The following is a 24,038-nucleotide window of genomic DNA, read 5'->3' as shown; positions in this document are numbered from 1 at the left end:
TGTTGTATCAGACACATGGGCTTGTACTCTGGGACAAATATGCTGGGGAAGTGAGGGAAAAATCCCCACAGCTATGAAGTGAAAGGATAAATTTAGCTAAGTCTGCCCTGAAGGTTTTCAGAAATAAGTCCAAAAAGTCAATGAAGAACTAGATAGTACTGTGTATGGACCTTTTGAACAAAATTTTCAGTAGTTTCTTTTACTTATGCTTTGGTTCTCCCTGTGGAATTGTCTCAGAGTATGGATCCTTTCCAGTGAAACTCAACTGAAAGGTGTGCTCTTACTCCTATTAGGCATGGAGTCCATGGCTCCAAATGAAAGATAGTCCACACTAAAACTGCTGAGACATATATGATCTGAATATGGACACCTCAGCAACAAATCTTTCTTTTTATAAACCTGCTGCTATTGTCCATGATGCAGGTTGCCATTGTCAGTGTTATTTTTTTAATAAAGAACACAGACTAAAAACATAACTGACCATGTTAGGATAGCTGCAGAATGGGATAGTTCGATTTTACAGGACAGATTTTACTGTTACTTTGTTGCTATGCTGTTTATTACATTGCTATTCTCTTGTTATCATCATTTACTGTGGGGGGCAAGTGGTTAATTATAACCAGGGATGGGCCATAAATAGGAGTAGTGTGTGTGACACCAAGCATACTGAACTCATTGGTTAACAGGAGTAAAACCCATTATGTTTTAATCCAGGCTCACCTTAGGAAAAATAAGGAATTGGACCTTTGCGGGGGGTGAGGGAGAACTCTGTGTTCTGGCTTTGGTTGCAGGATGGGTTTCTGTACTTGGCAATTGGGAATCAAGTACATATGTCACACACAGCAAAACTGACATTTCTATTTATTTATTTTCAAAGACCTTCTCCATTCTTGATGAAGAAAACCAAAAAAATCAGATCAATGGTGTCTGTGTGCTCTTTGTCTTAGTCGGAGTTGTTTCCTTTTTCACACAGCTTCTCCAGGTAATGGTCCAGTTTAGCAATACATATTTTTGGTTTTGCACTCTTTCTCAGTGGGTGTCTCTCTCTTACAGTCTGTTTTTATTCTCATGTACCCCAGGGATACACCTTTGCCAAGTCTGGTGAGCTGCTTACAAGACGGTTAAGGAAAATTGGTTTCCAGGCTATGCTTGGGCAAGACATTGGTTGGTTTGATGACCGGAAGAACAGCCCCGGGGCTTTGACTACCAGGCTTGCAACAGATGCCTCACAGGTCCAAGGGGTAAGACCTGGCACCTTATGAATCATTTTACTATAGACACTGATTGAAGGCCTCTTTTGGCATGTTGTCACAGAAATTAGCTACCATGCAACCAGCCAGATCTGTTCAAGCTGTATCTTATTAACTAAACAACACATTCACTGGGAACAAAATGGGAATGCCATGGGTTTTTTGTGGTTTTGCTGCCCATCTGATATGCTTCCCACTTGCTTGCACAGGTCATGGTAGGTACACATGAGTGCAAAAATATATGCCCTAAAAGGTAGACAGATGGAGGTCAAAAACCTACAGGCAGGAAAAAGTGAACGAACGAACGAACGAACGAATGAATGAATGACCGACCCAGCATTTGAGCTCCTGGTAGAAAAGCATGCTAAGAGCAGTGCCAGCAATTTATCAGAAGAAAGATTGACCTTTTGTTGTTTGGTGTTTTGGGAGTATCGTTTTGGCTTAGACATGTCTCACTGGGAAGTTGCTTATAACTTGAATCACATTTACTTGCAGTTTTGCACTTAAGTAAGATCCCATGAGCAGGAGAAAAAAGGATGTTCCAGGCTCTAATATTTCTGCCCAGTGTCCTTGGCCTTTAGGCATAGGTGTGCCACCTCCAAACACTTTTTTAGTGTCCAGACCTCATGTCAAGGACTGTGGCTTTCACTAGCTAGCAGGTGAGACACTGCTGTATGCATTCCACAGTGAATCTTACCTTTGATTCCTTTGGAGAGGAGTCTTCTAGACCTTGGGAGGTCTGGGGCTAACGATACTAAATACCTTCATTGCCAAGGATGAATTCTTACTTTTGAAGGTCTCAGTCTATCAAAGGAGAGAGGCTGCAAGAAAAAGCAAGCCATAATGAACATGAGGGAAGTCCAACATCTGTGTTTTAATATTCATAAATTTAAAACATTTCTGCCTGGTGCAAAAGCAGTCAGGCAGATGGAATATATATCTGCTTTCAGATCTGCCCAAATATCTGCAGTATTGTTGTATCAGACACATGGGCTTGTACTCTGGGACAAATATGCTGGGGAAGTGAGGGAAAAATCCCCACAGCTATGAAGTGAAAGGATAAATTTAGCTAAGTCTGCCCTGAAGGTTTTCAGAAATAAGTCCAAAAAGTCAATGAAGAACTAGATAGTACTGTGTATGGACCTTTTGAACAAAATTTTCAGTAGTTTCTTTTACTTATGCTTTGGTTCTCCCTGTGGAATTGTCTCAGAGTATGGATCCTTTCCAGTGAAACTCAACTGAAAGGTGTGCTCTTACTCCTATTAGGCATGGAGTCCATGGCTCCAAATGAAAGATAGTCCACACTAAAACTGCTGAGACATATATGATCTGAATATGGACACCTCAGCAACAAATCTTTCTTTTTATAAACCTGCTGCTATTGTCCATGATGCAGGTTGCCATTGTCAGTGTTATTTTTTTAATAAAGAACACAGACTAAAAACATAACTGACCATGTTAGGATAGCTGCAGAATGGGATAGTTCGATTTTACAGGACAGATTTTACTGTTACTTTGTTGCTATGCTGTTTATTACATTGCTATTCTCTTGTTATCATCATTTACTGTGGGGGGCAAGTGGTTAATTATAACCAGGGATGGGCCATAAATAGGAGTAGTGTGTGTGACACCAAGCATACTGAACTCATTGGTTAACAGGAGTAAAACCCATTATGTTTTAATCCAGGCTCACCTTAGGAAAAATAAGGAATTGGACCTTTGCGGGGGGTGAGGGAGAACTCTGTGTTCTGGCTTTGGTTGCAGGATGGGTTTCTGTACTTGGCAATTGGGAATCAAGTACATATGTCACACACAGCAAAACTGACATTTCTATTTATTTATTTTCAAAGACCTTCTCCATTCTTGATGAAGAAAACCAAAAAAATCAGATCAATGGTGTCTGTGTGCTCTTTGTCTTAGTCGGAGTTGTTTCCTTTTTCACACAGCTTCTCCAGGTAATGGTCCAGTTTAGCAATACATATTTTTGGTTTTGCACTCTTTCTCAGTGGGTGTCTCTCTCTTACAGTCTGTTTTTATTCTCATGTACCCCAGGGATACACCTTTGCCAAGTCTGGTGAGCTGCTTACAAGACGGTTAAGGAAAATTGGTTTCCAGGCTATGCTTGGGCAAGACATTGGTTGGTTTGATGACCGGAAGAACAGCCCCGGGGCTTTGACTACCAGGCTTGCAACAGATGCCTCACAGGTCCAAGGGGTAAGACCTGGCACCTTATGAATCATTTTACTATAGACACTGATTGAAGGCCTCTTTTGGCATGTTGTCACAGAAATTAGCTACCATGCAACCAGCCAGATCAGTTCTTAGTAAGCCAATTAGGCTATTTCTATTAATAGACTGCCACCGTGGAACCAATAGTAGTATATGGTATACCCTAAAAGTACAAAAAAACCCACAAAAATCAATAAAATACCAACCAACAATGGAATGGGAAGGAACACCCAGTGCAGAAGTTTGATTTTCTTTTTTTTTTTTTCTGGAGATGAATTAGATTTTTGTCACAATGTTAAAGTGTTTATTTCAAAAACATGTCAAAATAGTACGTTAGTGACAGTCATTAATAACCATGTTTTCCAGTTTTCAACATGGTATTGTGCATGTTGTGGCAATTTTGATCTGAACTGACAACCCACTTGAAAAAGCAATCTTCAGTACTGGCTGGTGCTCCAGCTGGGAATCCTGCAGCCAGGTTCAGTGTTTGGGAAAGTGAGACACTAGCTGCATGCATTCTGTTCCTTAGTGGCTGAGGGTTAAATCATGCTGAGCTATATATGTTCCCTATCTGAACTGATCCTTAGGTAGAGGTGAGTCAGATGCCATTTTGCTGGGCTGCAATGCAAGCAATTTTCTAGAAACAAGGAGATGTATAGGAAGGAGATGTACAGATTTCTTTTGTTGCAAAAATTGTCACGTTTCAGCTTGACTGAAAATTGTTAGTTTAAAAAACCTTTTAATGGGGGTTTTAGAGAAGAGGTTTCCTAAAGTCCTGTCAGCAGCAATTTCTACAGAATCAGGGAAACCTGCCGCAAACCTCAAAGGGCATCCTTTAATTGAAATAAATAAAACTTTTAAAACTCTGACTAATCATTTAATGTCCAAAGGGACATCTTTGTTTGAAGCACAACACTGAGGCACAGCCATTCGACCCACAGCTTGCAGAGGGTGAGGGAGACCAGAGCTACCTGCGTATCAGTGCCCTGAACCTTCCACTGCCTGACATAGACCTTGCTGCAGATCAGAGAGGAGATAATGAGCATTTTGTTTTGCCAAGTTCATACTCTGCAAATGAGTTTGACTGAAAATCATAAAGGATATCAAATGTACATTTTTATTCTAATACATAGCAATATAGTTCCTATTTAGGGTGCTGTTTACTGCTATGAAAGAAAATTACTTTTGAGTAAATAAGTCTATTAGAAAGAATAGCATTGTTGAAGTACATAAGGAGCAGACAAATGTATTCAATAAAGATGATGTCAAAGCAGTATTTAAGTTTTTTCCTTAATAAAGGGATAGGCAGAAATACAACTTTGTTTCATACCTTTTCATTGATGTTGCTTACTGATTTTAGCACTGCTGAGGCTTCATTGTTAATAGCTGAGCTATAAAATGATCCTGTTGATTATTTATATCTACATGGATAAATGTAGAGGCTAAATAATGTATTAGGATGAGTGATTCTTCAGGGAACCAAGGCAACAGATTTCAATAATTACATTATCTTTCTCACAAATAGTAGAAACAATCTTCTGAATTCTCAATGGAAATTCTAGTGGATCAAAGGAATATTGGACATTTGCAGCCCTGCTCTTGATCCAATTAACTGGAAACAGTATATCCAGACTGGCTAAATTCCAGTGCAGTCTAGCTGTTAGTGTCTTATGTTATTTTAATTTACGGTTTTCTAAAGTTTTATAGGAAGATTTGTTTAATTTGTTTTTGAAGTAAAAATCAATGATGTCCGTTTCTTTTCTTCAAAGGCAACTGGATCGCAGATAGGAATGATTGTCAATTCCTTTACTAACGTTGGGGTGTCCTTGATCATTGCCTTCTACTTCAGCTGGAAATTGAGTTTGGTAATAATGTGTTTCCTGCCATTTTTGGCTTTATCTGGAGCTATGCAGGCTAAAATGCTGACAGGATTTGCCTCGCAGGACAAGAAAGCACTGGAAGCTACTGGAAGGGTAATGCTGTTTAAAGACTAATTTATATTTGCAGTCACAGGTAGATGAAAAATCTGTCTTTAGGGACCATCAGTAATTCAAATGTCATGAAATTGGCAATGTTTGTGAATAAATTGCAATATTTCATCTTGTTAAACCATTGAAACAGCATTGGCAACCCACTAACTGCAAAAGCACTTGCTGCATAGAATGTGACTGACCTTGCAAAAGTTATTGGACTGAAGTGGGAGACACAGATCTCTCAGCAGTCCAGTTCACCTTTGTTGGGTTTTATTTAAACTCCTATTCGCTGATGACCTGGGATTAAGCTGTCCTCAGAAAGTAGTGACAGCTGTTCACCTAGAAATGCTCGCACCTGAGAATCTGGCACTGAACCACAAATCAGTCTGTGGATTTTAGACAGGACACTTGTTCCTTTGGTGGCTCGTACCAGCTTAAGAATTAAGCTCTTAGCCCTTCCTGTCTTAAGAATTAGGACCTGACCAATTGTCCACACCCAGAATAATTAATTATTTACAAAAGTCTTAAAACACTTCTTGACAAGGAGTGAAACCTCACTAATGAGACAAGGCAACAGCTATTACTCAATAGAACATCCCAGAGGCTATGATAAAGTCATATTTTAAGCAATGCTTCGGCAGTTTTGGTGATGATTGATTGTGCCTGGTATTATTTTCCAATTTATTTGCCAGCACTGCATCCAAATGCTAAAACCACTGAATTCTTCCAAAGTGATTGCTCATGAGCCATGCTAAACATGGAAGAAGTCTGCACAATCCAATTCACAATACCTATTATATGCTCCTTCATACTGAATAATGATTATCATTATCATTGACTATCAACTTTGGCCAGAAAAAAAAAACCCTGAAACTGGATTTCTGATTGTCTACTTTCAGATCTTTTCCTACATGCTGAAAACATTCATAAGCTATAATACCACACTTGTTTCCCAAAGGAAGGTGTTACATTATGAATCTATTATCAAAGTCCAAGCAAACTACAGCATTTGAAAACAATTTCTTAGTAAAATTACTGGAGACTAAAAGGGTGAAATTAGGACCAAACAAGCCATCAATTTACTTCTGTAGATGAAATTGTGGTACTCTTTTCTTGGGATATAAACCCAAATTCTGACTGGCAATAAATTACAATAGGAAGCCTACAACTAATAAAAGTTCCACACAAGTTTCTGTGGTGATTATCTCATAATTTCCTGTGTTGCATTTTTCTATGTGCACAGGCAAGCATTTTCTTACTCTTTGCCTATGTACAAGGTAAAAAATCTTGGAAATTGTGTCACTGAAGAGTCATATGTTCCATTTCATTAGGCTTTTGGACATCAGAGGGAGGGAGGGTGAGCAGGTGAGGAAACAGTAAATTCAAGTGGATTCAATTTATGAAATGGAAGTTGGGGATGCTATCCCTTTTAACTCTTTCTTTGACTATTGCTAAAAGTAACACAAAATAATTGAAATAAATATATTTAATTAATAAATCCATGGAACCAAAGAAGTTCCTAAAACAACTTTTTTCTTTTGTGGGTGTCACATTTATTCACATTATGTGAAATAAGTCACAAGTGAGAGCACGTGCCTGATTCCCTAAAAATGCTTACAGTAACAGCTCCAGTGGAACTGTTACTGCAAGGCAGAGCATTGCTCTCGAGGAAATCAGAAGAAAATTGCTTGTAGGAAAATTTCTCTTTAGGCTTTCTGATGTTTGGGCCAGTCTGTATCATGTCTGAATGAATTTATACATTGCATCAGTGTCCTGAGTTCATGAAAGAATCATAGACTTGTGAGAACACATTCTACATTTCCAAGTAAAAATTAGGAGCTTTTACCCATTTTTCCCCTCTTCCAGATTGCCAGTGAAGCTCTCTCTAACATCAGAACAGTAGCTGGGATAGGAAAAGAGAAAATGTTTATTGACAATTTTGAAAAGCACCTGGATTTGCCCTACAGAGCTGCAATCAAAAAAGCACACGTGTACGGACTCTGCTTTGGCTTTGCCCAGAGCATTGTGTTCATTGCCAACTCCGTCTCTTACCGATACGGGGGATTTCTTGTGGACAAAGAAGGACTCCATTACAGCTTTGTGTTCAGGTGAGAGCCTGCTCAGAGCCACAAACAGGGCTCTAAAAGTTCTGGACTTCGTGTGGTGCTCAGTTTCCTGATGGCTTCCCAAGAATGACCGTTTACTCCCTTCCCCACAGGGTGATCTCTGCAATTGTCACCAGTGGAACTGCTTTGGGAAGAGCTTCTTCCTATACCCCAAACTATGCCAAAGCCAAAACATCTGCTGCACGCTTTTTTCAACTGGTTGATCGGCTTCCTCAAATCAGTGTTTACAGTGAAAAAGGGGAAAAATGGGTAAGAGAGGATATGTATAATTTGTGATGTCAGTCAGCTCACTACAGGCCTGGATGTTGCACTAGTGATTCAGGAGTCAATGAGGATCAATGCTTTTCAAGATGGTTATGCTGATTGTAAAAGTTTCATTTGTCCTTGCTGTTTTGGAAGAAAGCTCTGTACTAGACAGAGTAGTATTAGGAATTTGTCAGTGTAAAAATACTGTAAATTGGAATGGAACTGATTTGGATGACTCACAGAACAGGAAGCTCTTATTTCCTGCTTTACAGTTCATGGCAAGCCTTACTGTTGCTGATTATAATGGAGATTTTTCCATTCCCATCAAACTGGTGGCAGGTGTTCATAAGGAGGCAAAGAATTGTTGAGTCAGACAAAATGAAAATGCTCAGTTTCTGGTGAATTGGAAAGTCAGACCCAGAAAATTGAAATTATTTATTTTATACACAGTGTCTATATTAAAATGAAAAATATGCCCATTGGCAAGGCAATGCCATTTCCAATTTATGCCTCTGACCAGTGCCATGCACGGAAGCATAAACAGAGAAAGTGTTATGACTAATAGCTTCACATCTAGGCAGCTACTCCAGTATGGTTTTTTTTTTTCCCTTTTCCTGAGATGATTTCATAAGTACAAAAGCCAGATTTTAAGCAAAAGATGCAAGAATGGATCTGAGGAAGAGTTGTCCTCTACTTTGCAATTCAAGGTTGAGCTTGAGCTCACTGTAACATCTTTCTCCTTTTTCTTTTCACCAGGATGATTTCAAGGGAAGCATTGAATTTCTTAACTGTAAATTCACATACCCTTCTCGGCCTGATATTCAGGTCCTGAAAGGACTCTCTATATCTGTAAAACCTGGACAGACTTTGGCATTTGTTGGAAGTAGTGGCTGTGGTAAGAGTACCAGTGTCCAACTTCTGGAGCGTTTCTATGACCCTGAGAAAGGAAGTGTGGTAAGCAAAAAAAATGTGGGGTTTGTGCTCTGGTTTTCATCAGTGCTCCAAGGGCCTTCTGCCTGTATCCTACTGTGCAGCCTAGCAGTGGTGGCTCATACATGTGCAGTTTGAGGCTTCCTCTCCTTCTCGAAAGGACAGATGGGACTACTTGGACAGTTCCCAAGTATTATCTCAGACATATTCAGACAAGATAAGAGAACTACATGCCTCAGGTGCACTCTTATGCATTAGGTAGGGCATAGGCATTTGCCTTGGTAGCTTCTGTATGAAACATACAAATGTATGTGGTGAACATATACATATGTATTGTGTGACAGCACAAGCTAAATGGAGCAACAAAGAGCCTGGAAACTTGCCTAGATTTAACTTCCAGTTATTCAATTACTGATAGCTTAGAAAGCTCTCTTATGTTTTCCTAATGTAAATATTTACCTATCTTGATTGATTTATCTTTCTCTGGAAAAAATCTGTGTGGTGATCACTATGTCAGGAAGGCAATAAAGCATGTGCCTATCTTTAAGCAATTAAATAGTTCACTAGGACTTCTGTTGAACAAATAGTCTAGTGTATTTTGTGGGATGGATCAAAGCCATACCACAAAATACACATCATGCACAAAGGAGTCAGAGACAAGCAATTCAACCAATCACTTTAAATGAGTTGTGTTTGTGTTTTAATGATATGGTTAAATCATTTAGTTTTGCTATAAACTATGTGGGTGTTGCAAGCTGTTGTTTTGCAATGATGCTTCAAGTTTTTTCCCATTTCCTCATAGTTAATAGACGGACATGACTCTAAGAATGTAAATGTGCAGTTTCTCAGATCAAAAATCGGAATAGTGTCACAGGAGCCTGTGCTATTTGACTGCAGCATTGCTGATAATATCAAATACGGCAGTAACACAAAAGAAGCAACCATGGAAAAAGTCATAGAAGCAGCCCAGAAGGCTCAACTGCATGACTTTGTCATGTCTCTGCCTAACGTAAGTACCTGCAAAGCCTTGGCTGCTCAGTGTTCATTGCAGGAGTTGCTCTGAAACCCGTTGAAGTTGCTACATGCATGCACCTTTTATGTCCTTTTACAGCTGTGACAGTAGAAGCAAGAGGGTGCTGTGACCATTTGTTGTGTTCCTTAGAGTCTGGGTGTGAGTTATTACTGAATTCTTACACAGTAGGCACACACATAAATCCTGTTCCCAACTGTGGGCGATTTGCCTGGTGAGTAGGACATAACACTTAGATAAAAATATTTGAAGCTGGCTGCTTATGTACACTTGAAAAGTATTTAAATGCACTGAAATAATATAAATATAAAAAGAACATATAAGGGATGGATCCAATTTAGGCACCCAAAGAAAGCACTTTTCTAGAAAGCCCTTAAATCACTTTCAGCCTCTTCTCCCAAATCTAGGGCAAGGAGAATTCTGTTTTCCTCACACAAATCAGTCAACATTTTGATATCACATTTTCCTTCCAGGCTCATCATTGTGCTGCCTGGGCCTCAGGGCCATGTGCAGACAAAATACAGCTTGGAAACCTCACCCCAAACATGTTTGCTGCTGTATGTTGTTTCTGCATTCCCAGTACTTGGTTCTGCAAGTGGTCAGCAGTGGTCAACTTTCTTGCCCCTCTCCTGCTCTTCCTTTAGCTGGGTACTGGTGTGTTAAATTAGACCTGAATAAAATACTCCTTTTGTATATTTTTCAGCAATATGAAACTAATGTCGGGGCTCAGGGATCCCAGCTGTCTCGTGGACAAAAGCAACGCATTGCCATAGCAAGGGCCATCATACGAGACCCTAAAATTTTATTACTGGATGAAGCTACATCTGCCTTAGACACAGAAAGTGAAAAGGTAAATGTGCAGTGATAATCAAGGGAAAGTTAACACAATGGCCTACAACATACCTTTTCTGTTCTATAGATATGCCAACATACTCCGCTGCATGATTGCACATTTTTCCACATTGTGAATTCAGCCTTTCACCTTTAATGATCTTTCCAAGAAGTGCAGGAGGTACAGCTGTAAGAAAAAGCAGCCAGCCCCAAGTACTCTTAATACTGATCTATGAGAGACAGCACTTCTTCAGAAATGTCTGAATTGCCTGGATTTCAAAGCATTCAGCTGACATTTAGCATGGCAGCAGAGTAAAAGCCTTCCTTGATTTCTCCGTGTTTAGTTGTCCCTTGTTTTACTACTGGTAAACAGAGTTCATTACCCGGCTAAGCACATCAATATCAGAACCTCTGATTTAGTCTCGCTGTCCCTTTTACAAGTCTTGCACAATATGGTTAATTAATCTGAAGCAATTGGGTTCCTCCAGCTCTGAGCTCTGTTGTATTTGCACATTTTTATTCTGACACTTTGTCTGTTGCCTTTAGACTGTGCAGGCAGCGCTGGATAAAGCCAGAGAAGGGCGCACCTGCATCGTCATCGCCCACCGCTTGTCCACCATCCAGAACGCTGACATCATTGCTGTGATGTCACAAGGACTCATCATTGAAAGGGGCACTCATGATGAACTGATGGCCATGGAAGGAGCCTACTGGAAACTTGTTACTACTGGAGCCCCAATTAGCTGAATTACTGTGATTCTAAATTTGAAAGATTTCTGTAAGCAAATACTTTGTGGTAGGTATGTGTATGTTGGTGCTCCATTGTGCTATGGAGTGAGTGCTCTACAATACAGAGAGATCTGTGGAATCCTGAATGTATGTAGCTGTCTGCATCAAGCACACTTGGCCAGCACATGCAAGGCACTAAGCACAGACTCATACTTTAGGAAGTATCTTAGCCCACTGATAAGGGAAAAAAAGATCTTTCCTGGTGATCTGGGAAGTTGCCATTACCTGCAGTCAGACTGCACAGTCCTGTGATGCCTCAACTAGCAATCAAGGAAGACTCTGCTGTTCAGGAAACTGCCCTTTCTCTAGGTAAGCTGAATGAGTGAAAACAACCCCTCAAATGATGCTGTACATCTGAAGGGACCAAATCTGTCCCAGTGTTTGGTCTGCAGACAATTTCAGCAGAGGCCTTTCCTGTACATGCAGAAGCTCCACTCTTTCACCCACTGTACCACACACGTCAGCAGTGCTCTTGGGGGAGGCTGGGCTTCCCTTATGTGCACCTGCAGCACTGACACAGCTGTGCCCCTTCAACAAACCAGTCAGTACTTACGAAGGAGGCAGCTCCACAAAAGTAAGGAAAGCAATCAAGGTAAGGAACAGAAGCTGGTGAAGATAATTTCCTAGCCCACCACTCTCCAGCTAATATTCATCATTCTAATCAGCTGTCAAAAAGATTTTTGAATAGGAATAAATGCCTTGGTTAAATTAATATAAAATTCTATGGTTAATTATCAGTTATTTAAACCACTTCTACTGAAATGGTGAATGGATATGTTCTTTTTTTCAGAAGGGTAATACAATCACAAGTGGAGGTGGAAAAAATAGGCGTAATTAGTTCATTGTATTAAATACAGTTGATAAACAGAACAACAATATATTCATAAATGACAAAGGTCAGGAAGGAGCTTCTTTTGGGAGAAACTTGTATCTGTCACAGTTTATTGTAACATCTACCACAAGTTTCACTGAAATATGTTTTTGTCTGCAGCACAACAGGACTCTTTACTGACTAGGATCTTGGAGAAAAGCAGATAGAAAGAAAGTATAGATTACAGTTTCAATATTTAAATATTGATTTTAAACAACAGAGTATTAACTAGAGAAGTCATTCTCCATGTCCTAAAATCTGCATCTGGGCTGGGGGGGGGGGGGTGGGCAGGCAGGTTTCCACTCACTTTATAAGTAGTCGAAGCACTTATAAAATACTGCAACAGTAGCAGTATGTAAATAGAGCTGTAAGGGTAAAAAGGTTATTAGGATACATCCCTTAATTCCAGGCAGCAAAACCCAATTTCAACTTTAATACAACTCCATTAACAGAATTACTGCCACATACCCTATTGAAATCACACAGCCAGCACTAAAATGGCAATTTCTCTAAGGAAGTCTGTATTTTAAACCTTAACTAAAAAGTAAAAGAAAAAGCTGCATTATTTGCTTTAATTTTTTTAGCCTTTTTACAATTCAGAGCAATAAGTAGTTTGATGGCTCAGGAAACTATTGACAGAGTGACTATCAATACCCTGCAGACGTATGTATATTATATTTAATTAATATTATTATTTAAGGACACAGAAAAAGAATGACTCTTCATTAAAAATTACAATGACTATGTAAACTTATTTCATAATTCTTTTTCCTAAAGGGCAATACCTTTGTGACCCAAATTAAACCAATAAATTGTATTTTTTTACAGGCTCTTGTGCTCTAGCATTTCTTCTCTTACCCTTCAGCTAAGGACATGAGTATGTGGCAGCAGCCAGCAAGTATTATGTCTGTGACAAGGGCTTGCTGTTCAGGATGGAGCTGCTGAGAAGGCCAACTCCTGCCTGCACAGGAACAGGCTATCTCCCTGCAGGAGCACAGGGCCTGGCCCAAGCTGGGTGATTGTGCTGCTGCTCTTCAGCAGCACAACATTATCCTCTTTCCAGGCAGCTGGGAAACACAGAGACCTAAATTTTGGGAAGGGTGCTATTCCAACAGAATGCACTCACTGTGTATTGGATGCCTTGATGGAATGCTCAGTGCAGAGCTGGACTGGTCTTGCTGCTGCAGCTGCCTCACCAGTAAAATGTCCCAGCCCTGGGTCTTGGTGACAATATTCCCGAACCATTCCAAAGTCATTTGCTTACATCTTTCAAGCCAGACCCGAGTTATTAGTCTTGACAGTAGATGGTGTCATTTGGTGTCTCCTGCTGTATGCTTCTCTGCATGGTCCATGGCAGCTGCATTTTCCAACACCCTATTCCTCTAGGCAGATATAACCATGATACTGTTTTGGGATAGCACCTGAGTAACTGGTCTGCAAATACAGCTCCTGCTCCAACTAGACTCCTCTGGGTAGAAGCGTGTCTGGGCCCAGAGTCCCTCCACCAGGAAGGCTAAACATGAGAAGAGAATGAGAAGAGGGAATGAGAAGTATAAAAAGAAATAGCTGCATAGTAGCATGAGTGTTGTGAACTGAATGTAATGACAACTTGTCAGCTAGTTTGTATGAGAAGCAAGGGACAGCTTCACTTCATATAACTCCTGCCTCATGAGAATCTTTCTGTAGAGAGGTGGAAGTACTTTGGAATAGCATTTTCCCAATGCTACTATGGGCTTCTTTAAGTCAGGAATTATTTGGCATCTCTAAATCAAGAATAAAAGGTTAAATTTCTCCTAGGATCCTAGGGGAGAAAGGGGATCAGTCCTACACTTTCCACTCACTCTCTTACATAAGAAAACCTTAATTCAAAAGGTTTGTGGCCCATACTAAGCTGAGTTGTTAGCTCATCCTGCAAGCATATATGTGCTGTATCTGTTCCAAATATTAATAATTCACAGGCTGCAAAGGCCTGGTGAAATTACAGCTTAAATGTTTAACAATTTGAGCTCTTTGTAAGGTCACACAGTCTATTAAAATAAGGTCTGGACTGTAATTTTTGACTCAAATGAATTTACTGAAGCCTGAGTAAGGGACATACAGGTTTATTTCACTGCAACAACTACATGCCTGGCTCCTGATTTTCAATTCTAATTCTATCAAAATATCATGATCATCTTTACACTTTTCTATTCCACCACTCTGGAAAAGGCTAAATCTGTTGGAAGATTTGGGAGCTCTCTTTGGAGATTCTTCAAGCTCTTACACAAATCTCCATAACACAACACGCTCAGCTGCTCAGAAAGTGTCCTCTAGGCATTGCATTATCAATCAGTTAATTTCTGAAGTTACTAGCAAAATTACACTAAATTTATTAATTTGATATTATTCAAAGTAATATCACCATTCTTTGATTTAGTAATGTTTTAATAGTTGAAGAAGAATTAAGAAGTGGTTCAGACAGTAAGATGTTCTATGTCATTTTCCCTGAAGCACTGAAATTACAGAATGAACTAACAGGACACTCCAAGAAAGTGAGTGAGAGCCCACATCTTCCTACATGCCTTTACAGAGCTTAGAAAAATACTGCAGAACAACAGAAGCACCAAGGTTCTTTGTCAGTGTTGGGAAACAGAGACTCTCACGTGATTAGAAACCTAGAAATGTGATCTCTACTCATAACCCCAGCTTCAAATAGCCACTAAATGCAAATACTGTGGTGAGAACCTTGGACAGCTATGCATTAATAATCTCCTACTGCTGGCTAGGAGGAGCCAGGAACAGAACAACTCAATCAACCTGCTACTGCCCTGCGATGCCTCTGTAGGTCATCTCACATGGCAGGGAATAACAAAGTACACAGCAACTTGAACACAGCTGAAATCTTTGTCATAGCTGTCTTTGTTCTTCATTGTTTGTGTCTCATCCCATGAACTTAGTGAATTTGCTTAGGAGTCACAATTATAGAAAAGAGTGGTTTCAGGTCAGCTGCTGTGGGAAAAAGTTTGAGAACCATTAAAGAAGGTATCAGGAGATACATGAAACAGAATACTTCTCAGAGTTAAAAGCAGACGATTAATATTTTTAAGTCATGGTAGTCTTAATGGGCTCTTAATTAAGGAGGCCTGTTTCAGATTTGTTTCTGTAATTTGAATCTTGTTCATTCCCAAAGGCCAACACCAAACTATTCACCTTGTTTACCCAATTAAATAAGATTCTTTCAGTTATCTCCTACCTAATTGGAAGCCTAGAAGCAATACCATGTTTACATCTTCTAAGCCTTATTGCTTTCAGATCATATATATGCAGGTCTCATTACTCCTATTATAGCCCGGCATAGGCTGTATAACATATAGACAGAAAGAGAAAGAGAGTTTTATGGGATGGTATCAGCAAAATACTACTTAAAGATTGTGCACTGAAAGGAAATATACAATAGATGACAAATAATGAATAAAATGGGAGGTTACCCCTTTAGAAAATCCATTTTATATAGCAAACATATATTCAACATATTAGTTACTGGTGTGCTTAGTTAAACAAAGACTAGAAACTTGAAGTGACAGTGTGCAACCATGTTTTCATGATTTATACAACTACTAACAGTGATTCAGGCTTGTGACTGTTGATCTGAAAAATTAGCAGTGAATTATCTTTGCAATACAGCAGCATGAACAATATTCTTGAGATCATATACTGAGATAATTTCATTACTGACAAATTTTTCATTTGTTGCTCTGTGTAGATGTACAGAAACCAAAGATTTTTTTACACCATATTAAAGTATTTTTCCTATTGAAGGTGTGATTTGTCTCATTCATGATTCATGTGACCACTTTCAGAAAGTAAAAATGACAAAAACCACACAGTAATGCAAAAATATATTTTACAGAGTCCAGTGGAAATAAACTTTTTTTTTTTCTCATCTGACTTAATCAGAAGCTGGTTTGCTCAGGAAGCTCAATAAATTAAATCTAAAGCCTTGTTTATAAGTATGCTGGCCTTTTTCACAGTGCCTGGGTAGAGCCGTACAGTAGGTGGTGTGATACTGTCACACCATTATGTAGCAGTGTAACACACAGTATCTAGTTATAAAAAATGAAATATTGAGTATCACTATGTACAACTGATGCTTGAAGCATTATCTAGCTAGAGATGGACAGAATCAAAAGACCACCATATAGCTAAATAAAGATGGTTGGTTATACTTTAAAACTTCATTATGACCCAGAGTATTGGGCCATTTCTAACCATACTGCAGTGCGCTTGCAATATTTCTAGGAATAAAATCAGCAACTAATATTTCTCAGCTGCTTGAGTGTATGGATTTTGGATGTACTGGTTACTTACCAGGAGTACATCAAAGATGCAGTGGCATCCCCTTAGTTTAAATGAATTAGCAAAACTGCCTTTGCAGAGGGTTCTCAAACAGTTCACATCCATCCCCACCTTGCTAACCACTTTGAAACTTCACCTAATTAAGTTTCTTTTCAGTTGTCCTCATTAACGAGTGGACACAGTATGGAACCAAGGCAACGACAGTCAGAGGCATAGCCGCGCTCTTACAAAAAGAGAGAATGTAGAACAAATACTCAGTATGAGTAGGAATCTTAACAAAATTATACAGCTGCAGGGTAGCTAAAGAAGCAGCTATACACAATATGCGGAAACTTATCTTGCAGCTATTTTTACCTTTGCAGCTCGTGATGAACATTTCAGAATTAATTCCAAGACCTAAACCAAAGAGCGCACCTAAATTCCTCACCAGTCCAGCAAATGGAGTTGTGTCAATGTTTATCCAGTCTGGGTTGGCACACCACTTCTTGGCCTTCGGAACGGACCATAGCAAGTCAATATCAATAAGCTTGAGGGATAGATAAAAGCCAAGGGCAAAGATGAAAAGAAACAAGTTTGTCTTGATGTACATTCTCAAGCTTGCTGTCTGAATAGCAGGGGTATGCTCAAATGCTTCTGCCACAAGAATGCCTGTGGATTAGAAACTCAGTGTTACAGGGAATACACTTGTACTTTGAAGAAGCATTTTCTACAGTATCCCTATAGAATTTGACTTTTAAAGACAGAAGAATATGTAAAAAATATCTACGTGTGTGTCTATATATATATATTTATATATTTATACATACACATATACACACACAATTTACCACTTTTGCAGTACATTACAAAACCTTTAATCCCACTCAAAACTGCCACTTTGGAATAAAAAAACAAACCAAGCATGGTTTTGATATGAGGCATACCTTAAGGCCTGACTGCATCTCCCAGATGACAACCTATCAAATATTAGATGTAAACTGGAACATTCCTTTTCCAAAAGAGTCCCTCACTCAAAGACTGGCTCCAGCAATGCAGAATTCAACACCAGTTCCCACACAGGCTTTGAGTGTTGAAGGAAAAGACACAGAACACACTTATCTTCTCTTGTACTCATTTTATCCTGGTTGTGAAGAGGGAAAGCTGTTAGCCAGGGCTGCCCAGGCTGCACTGCTTTCATGAAAGAGAACATGAGCAGGAAGCCCCTGCTCAATGCACTGGTCACCCTCCTTAAAGTCAGACAGATACCAGAGATACTGCTTATAGTTTGGACTCCTTGAATACCAATTTATAACATGCTTAAGTAACTCTGAAAAATGTACTTTAGCATCTTAAATCAACCAGAGGAGTTTGTCCTGCTATTTACATTTTTTTTCCATTTTGCCCCAGGTCTCTGTGTTTGTCCACATTGCACACATGCTATTTTGTACCTGGACACCATTTGAAGTGACCCAAATAACTTCCTCCTGAGAGGAAAGGTCAGAACCATGTAGGAGCAACTTCCTCTCTGATCTCTTCCACAGTTAAAGATCAGATGCAGCCAGTACAAAGCACTCAGAGCTAGTCTGGGACAGTGTGGACACAATACAGACAGCATCAACTGGCAGGTGGAGAAGGGCTCACTCTCTTCACTGTGAATTACATAGGCAGCAGGTACATTCTACCTCACAAATTTTACCTTTGGACTATTATCAAATCCCTGATTTTCCAGGGAGTGGAGAGCACCACCAGAGCTGCAAGAGGAGTCCAACTACTAAAAATCTCTTGTCTTCTCTCATATTTAAAAAAAAAAAAAATGCATATAGGTTAAAGAGGAAAGAAAAAATATCAGCATTACCAGCAAATACTCCAAGAACAACTTGATGAGGGAAATGTGTTGCTATGAATACTCTTGAGATGCACACACTGATCTGGATAATCCAAAAAATACTCCAGAGGAATGACCACGTTAGTCTAAGAGGGAACAGGAAGATGCTTAAAAATTAAAACAAGATATTTCATCTACTTACCCCAACACCCTTCACGTAAGGCTCATGCTTTTACCAGCACAGGTTTACTAAACAGAGTAGTTTAGAATCAGATGATTAAAAGCCTGAAGTCAGTACTAAAACAGTATCAAGACTGGTCACAGGAACAGATCTCAGAAGTTTCAGGTCCAAGACACCTCTGTGGTTCAAGTGATGAAAGTCATCAATGGCAGATTAAATTAGGACTAATACCTCAAACATCATGAAGTCACAGCTATAAGCAAAACTTAATTACTTAATGACAAAATTCACACAGTGTGAAAACAACCTTGCAGCCTTAGAAAGAACAGCCACCAAAGCAATTGCAAGACTTTCCCATAGAGCTGAGCAACACATTACAGCAAATTTTGTCAAAATTATGTGCACTTGCTTTAAAATGGGTGAAGGATAACCATCAAAGCAGTAAATTTATGTACTAACCAAAAAAATTCCAATACATAGTGACAATTATAGAATTAAAAATTTCCAGCACTGAAGATTTATGACTGATTCAGAGATATTGTATGCAATGTCTGTAAGTTGAATGTCTGTAATTGTATGCAATTTCTGTAAATAAATACCAGACTATACAAACAGATAAATCCTCTTAATATACTTTTTCTTCAGCTGAAGTAGATCATAATAAAGGGCTGTTGGTTTTTTTCACAAAATAGACCAAACTGTGAATATTTGTTTAAATTAAGTCCACTAAAAATAAAGCATATATTTAAAGAAACATCTGCATATAATGAGTTGGAGTCATGGAAAGGTACTGACCTGTGAAGGGTAACAGCTGATTTATCTTTCCATCTAACTGTGTAGCTAAGTGCTGCTGTGACCATTACGTACCAAACACAGGATGATCCCATGGCATGTCCAGATGGACTTCCTAGCAAAAACAAAAAGGAAATATTCAACTCAGGAATGAAGACTGTGACATCTGTCATACAGAAAATGCCTACTGGTACTCAGGCACCTAATAATTTAGAAGGGAAATGGCTAACAAAGGCTGAAAGAATGTGAACTGCTTCTAAAAAGTTAATTTTTGCCATATGAATTTTTCAGAAGGTTCGTCTATAGGGAATCCATAACACTTGTCTGAAATAAAAAAGGTAATAGCTTATTCACTTTATTTTGGTGTGAATTGGAATCTTGATAGGAAAACATATTATTTTCCTATTACTTGTATTTAAAAATTTTAAAAAGCACCTAGGGCTGTCTTAGAGCTGTAGCATGGAATGTAGAAATTATGTATAAGGATCACATAAAAAAAGTTTGAATGAGCCTCCCCATAATTAAAAAGAGCAACAGAAATTTAGCTCTTTGTAATGTTCTAAACTAAAGGACCAGTATAACTTTAGACAGCACTTCCAAACTGCTTTTTATCTGCTTCTGCAATTACCATGGTGTTAACAATTGTGAGCTGTGTCTCATTAGCAATATTACAATGCAGGTAATTAACATTTTGAGTAGTTTAGTAATAATTTTAGAAATGCATCTGAAATAGAAAAAAAATGTGTCTTTATGCTTTGATTAATTTTATAAATTTTAAGGTGCTGTAAAATATCAACCAGATTAAAAGCAGATTGTCAATGAAACTGGCACATGATATGATGCTCTAATTGCTGCACAGGTACAGCACACAGTAGTCTCCTTACAGCAGTCTATAAGAGGGAACACTCTCTCATATAGAGAACAACACTGATTTCTTTTTAGTCCAGATTATAATAATATATGTCTGATTTGTTTTAATTTAAAAAGTAAAATTTCAATTTTACTGGAAGCAATATGAAACCACAGAGAAGTTCCTACAACTGTGAAAATCACTATAAAACAAGGTATGATGACATGATGCAAGGGAAGTGATTCCTAAAATTACTCTGTCACTTCCTTTCTCATGTTCACCAGATGTACATTCAACAAATCAAAACAGGGAAAGAAAAAATTAGATTACTGGAATCTGTAAATATGTGACCTTTGCATCTTGGCTTTCTGCGGAGACAAAAGAGAAGGGACAGGGTTATTTCACAATCAGAAGAAATAATTTTGGCTCAAGAATGTGCTATGAGCCAGCACTATCTAGTAGTGTGTAGAGTAAAAGAAAATTTCATTGAAGTAGCAAAGCAGAAATGTCTAGACAGGACAAGCAATGATTCCTGACTCCCTGCATTCATTTTTGCTATTCTGCTTGGCAGTACATTTAGAGTCACTCTACCAGCTCTTTTGCTAATTTCCTATCAGATGTGCACTCCTAAACCTCACAATGGAACAAATGTCACTGATGAGGAAACAGTAACATTGTATGTCAGCAATGGAAAAGCTTCTCTTTGTTGTCATCTAGGAAAATGTCATCTAGGAATAATATTTCATAGGTTATTTGCAAATTACCTACTCAAAGTTTTACAAATATTAGAAAACAAACGGCTGCTGGGTTTTAGTTCAGTTAATTCCAGAAATACAAACCAAATTCACGTCCTAAACTGTTAGCCATGTAGTCATCTGTACAGTTGCCTCAGCTTTCCCTTTTGCTGAGACATGGAGTCTGGGGTTCAGGCTATATTACTCCTAGCAGTATTTGGAGCTGCTTTTCACATGTCTGTGGCTGCTTCTCTAATCTTTTATTAAAAGTTGCTATTTTAAAAGTGTGTGAAGTACTATGTAAGCTCATTCAATGATTGTGTGCATGTAACACCTGACTGACTGTGCCTCCTGTTGCTAACGAGAAACAGGTCAGTGACAGTCTTAATGGTCCAGCGTAAGTCTGGAGGTGGGAAAAAATGTGGTCATTATAAGTGCAAAGAAGGAATCAATATGACAGTTATACCCACTGGACAGAAATAGGAATGACCTTTCAGAAAGATAGTAACAAGAAGAAACACCTTCTGGTTCAATGAATCAAAATGTAAAACACTGACTGTCTCCTGAGCCAGGGCTCGGATCTACAGAGCACTGAATGGGCTCAGTTCTGAAGTCTTTTGAGAAGATCTGAAGGCTCCAATACTTTGTCTTAGGTCACAAATGAAGTAACTTGAAAGACACTGCAGACAGAAAGACCAGGCATCATTAAACCCTGCCTCATACAACGGCTTAAGCTTCGTGTTCACAATTACAATGGGATGTAATGCAGGGTGCTGTTAACAAAATACAGCTATGCAATCTGCTTAAAAGCTTTCAGTGGCATCGACAAGATACAAAGCACATCATTTCCACAGTCAGTATCTTCTTTCACAACAAATTAAACTAAATTCAGCTAGCTCAATGCAAGTTCATCTTATTGCACGTATTAGCGTTGCATAAGTTCATTTAGTTTCATCAGTATTGCATTTGATTTCCACAGTAAAGATAATGAGACATAAAAAGTGAAAATATATTGAATAGGAACGTTTCAAAAAATAATTTTTCCCCATATATTTGTACACATACTCCCACACAAACATTCAGTGGCAGTGTCTGGTTCTGGTTCTTTTCCACTTGTGATACATTTTGTAATCAATTGCTGAGACTATTATTTACACTGAACCATATGCTTAGTTTGTATATTTGTTGCAACAGCAAACAAGCCCTCAAACTCAACAGCCCTGGGTTCTGTCTTGGAACACATTAAACCACGTATTTCACAAATTTTATGAAAATTTCTTTCCAATACACCAGTTCATTCTAGTAGTAGCTATTTTTAAAGCAAGTCACCCTCCTCTGCATCTTTTAAAGGCAATGAAGGAAATACTCTTGTCATACAGCAAATACCTATTGTATTTCTTCCTTTTCCTCTCCTTGTTTTTGTGTGCTATTTGATACATGAGCTCTGAGATTTCTGTATCATATAAGACCTTCCTAAGTTCCATTCTCCCCCGCTTTAAGCCACTATGCCTATCAAATATACCAAGGAAATCTGCAGCATTTCTTACCTGGTCCAGTTTCACATGTTATAGGAAACTGTTCAAGGCATGGGCTTGACTGATTAGGATAAATCATTGTTTCTTGGACCCACCAGTAAGGGCGATGGCCAAATAAAATCCTGACCCCCCAAAACAAAGAAAAAAAGAAGAAGAAAGAAAAGAGAAGAAATTAAATGAAAATATTTATAAGAAGGCCTCAGCAAAGCATGATAAATAATCTTACAAAGAATATGAAGAGCTATATTCACAAAGCTATTCTATAATAGTTCTACAGGTTCTTCTCATCTTATTACAATATTATTTCAAACATATCTTTAATATCTTCATTGTGAATTCCTATTTTATAATTACCAGGGAAAATCTACTAGTACATTATTCACAGAAAGTTTTCTAAACTTGAGGTACATATAGTAACTATTATTAAAAATACCAAATTTTAAAACAAATGCAACTTCTTACCATTTAAATATGAGGTTGAACCAGTCACCAATGACAGCCACCCATATCATTTTAGTACCAACCACTTGGTTGAGCTGAAACCAAAGAGGAAAATAAATTGAAAATATATTCCGAGGATCACCAACATGTGACATAAAATTAAGGAAATCCTGGTAAGCCCTGTAGTCCCTTTGTAAATGCTGAATGATAAGCACTCCATTGCTGTGAAGGAGATCCATTTCAAAGGATTAAACTATACTTGAAATAAAGTTCCTTTAATCTTAAAGTTTCTAGTCACAGAGAATGCAAATCATGGAGGGGAGCTATTAAAAAGTGAGAGAAGGTGATTGACGTTGCCTTTATATTACATTGGCGTGGTGTACCCAGCCATTCCTGAAACACGTGGCTCCAAATCTCTGGGAAAGCACATGAGTCTGCTAGCACTGGAAAGCTTTTTTGTTTGCAAATTTTAATTGTAGGAAGCTAAGTGAAGCACATGTTAGTACATGCTGAGCAGCAGCAAATTGTGAGGAAAGTTTTGTGGAAACAAAATGTGTGACTCCTGCAACCCTTTGTAGGAACAGCTGGAACATGTTTGCGTAAACTTTTTCACAGTTCATTTCTCAGCAAGATGGACATCTTACTAATGTGTGTACTTCATTAAGTGTTGCCTGTACAAAGGATAGAAAGAATACACAAATTACTGATCTTCACAGGACTGTCACTGAAGCCATACATTTCACTTTGAAACAGAACTTGGCTGCAACTAATACTTTGCACAACACATTTTTTCAGTGAGGGAAAATGCAACCAGCATCCATATATCAACCATGCTGTCGAGCTCTAGATTTATTTTCAAAGCAACAATATTCTTAAAATACCGAAAAACAATTGTTTCCTTCCTACAAGAGGCCTGTTAATCCAGGGCCCAATGCAGAAGATGCTCAGTCTCTGAGTCATCTTTCAGTATCACCAGTCTTGGGCATTGCTCACATGACGCCAGTCCTACGCCCCTCTGCCAGGAGGAGCTGCAGCCCCCCCTTCTTGCTGACCAGCCTGACAGAATGAGACCTGCTGTACAAATCACAGCA

At 38.7% G+C, this 24,038-nt stretch overlaps 2 protein-coding genes across 6 annotated transcripts in view; one reads left to right on the top strand and one right to left on the bottom strand.

The window, feature by feature from the left end:
* Positions 1-13,100, top strand: part of ABCB11 (ATP binding cassette subfamily B member 11) — a 42,795-nt gene extending 29,695 nt beyond the window's left edge. For 2 of the 5 annotated variants that reach the window (XM_009087964.4, XM_050976792.1), the window contains exons 21-29: positions 878-982; positions 1,080-1,241; positions 5,249-5,452; positions 7,319-7,560; positions 7,671-7,827; positions 8,581-8,778; positions 9,557-9,763; positions 10,488-10,634; positions 11,162-13,100. In XM_009087964.4, the coding sequence (XP_009086212.1) occupies positions 878-982; positions 1,080-1,241; positions 5,249-5,452; positions 7,319-7,560; positions 7,671-7,827; positions 8,581-8,778; positions 9,557-9,763; positions 10,488-10,634; positions 11,162-11,362 (1,623 nt within the window). In that variant the 3' untranslated portion in view covers positions 11,363-13,100. Of the gene's footprint in view, positions 1-877; positions 983-1,079; positions 1,242-3,100; positions 3,206-3,302; positions 3,465-5,248; positions 5,453-7,318; positions 7,561-7,670; positions 7,828-8,580; positions 8,779-9,556; positions 9,764-10,487; positions 10,635-11,161 lie in introns of all 5 variants that reach the window. The other 3 variants (XM_018911505.3, XM_050976791.1, XM_050976790.1) reach the window with 3 other exon arrangements.
* Positions 13,101-16,469: 3,369 nt separating this feature from the next.
* Positions 16,470-23,186, bottom strand: G6PC2 (glucose-6-phosphatase catalytic subunit 2). Its single transcript, XM_009087963.4, has 5 exons — positions 22,969-23,186; positions 22,519-22,628; positions 19,391-19,502; positions 18,445-18,560; positions 16,470-17,258 (listed from the first exon to the last, which is right to left on the bottom strand). Exons 1-5 carry the CDS (start codon positions 23,184-23,186, stop codon positions 16,747-16,749), a joined length of 1,068 nt encoding a protein of 355 aa, XP_009086211.1. The 3' UTR covers positions 16,470-16,746.
* Between the last annotated feature and the right edge of the window lie 852 nt (positions 23,187-24,038).

The sequence above is a fragment of the Serinus canaria genome, chromosome 7 (genome assembly GCF_022539315.1).
Source record: "Serinus canaria isolate serCan28SL12 chromosome 7, serCan2020, whole genome shotgun sequence".
NCBI lineage: Eukaryota > Metazoa > Chordata > Aves > Passeriformes > Fringillidae > Serinus > Serinus canaria.
The sequence above is the reverse complement of the archived record's forward strand: the minus strand, read 5'-3'. Positions and strand labels throughout refer to the sequence as shown.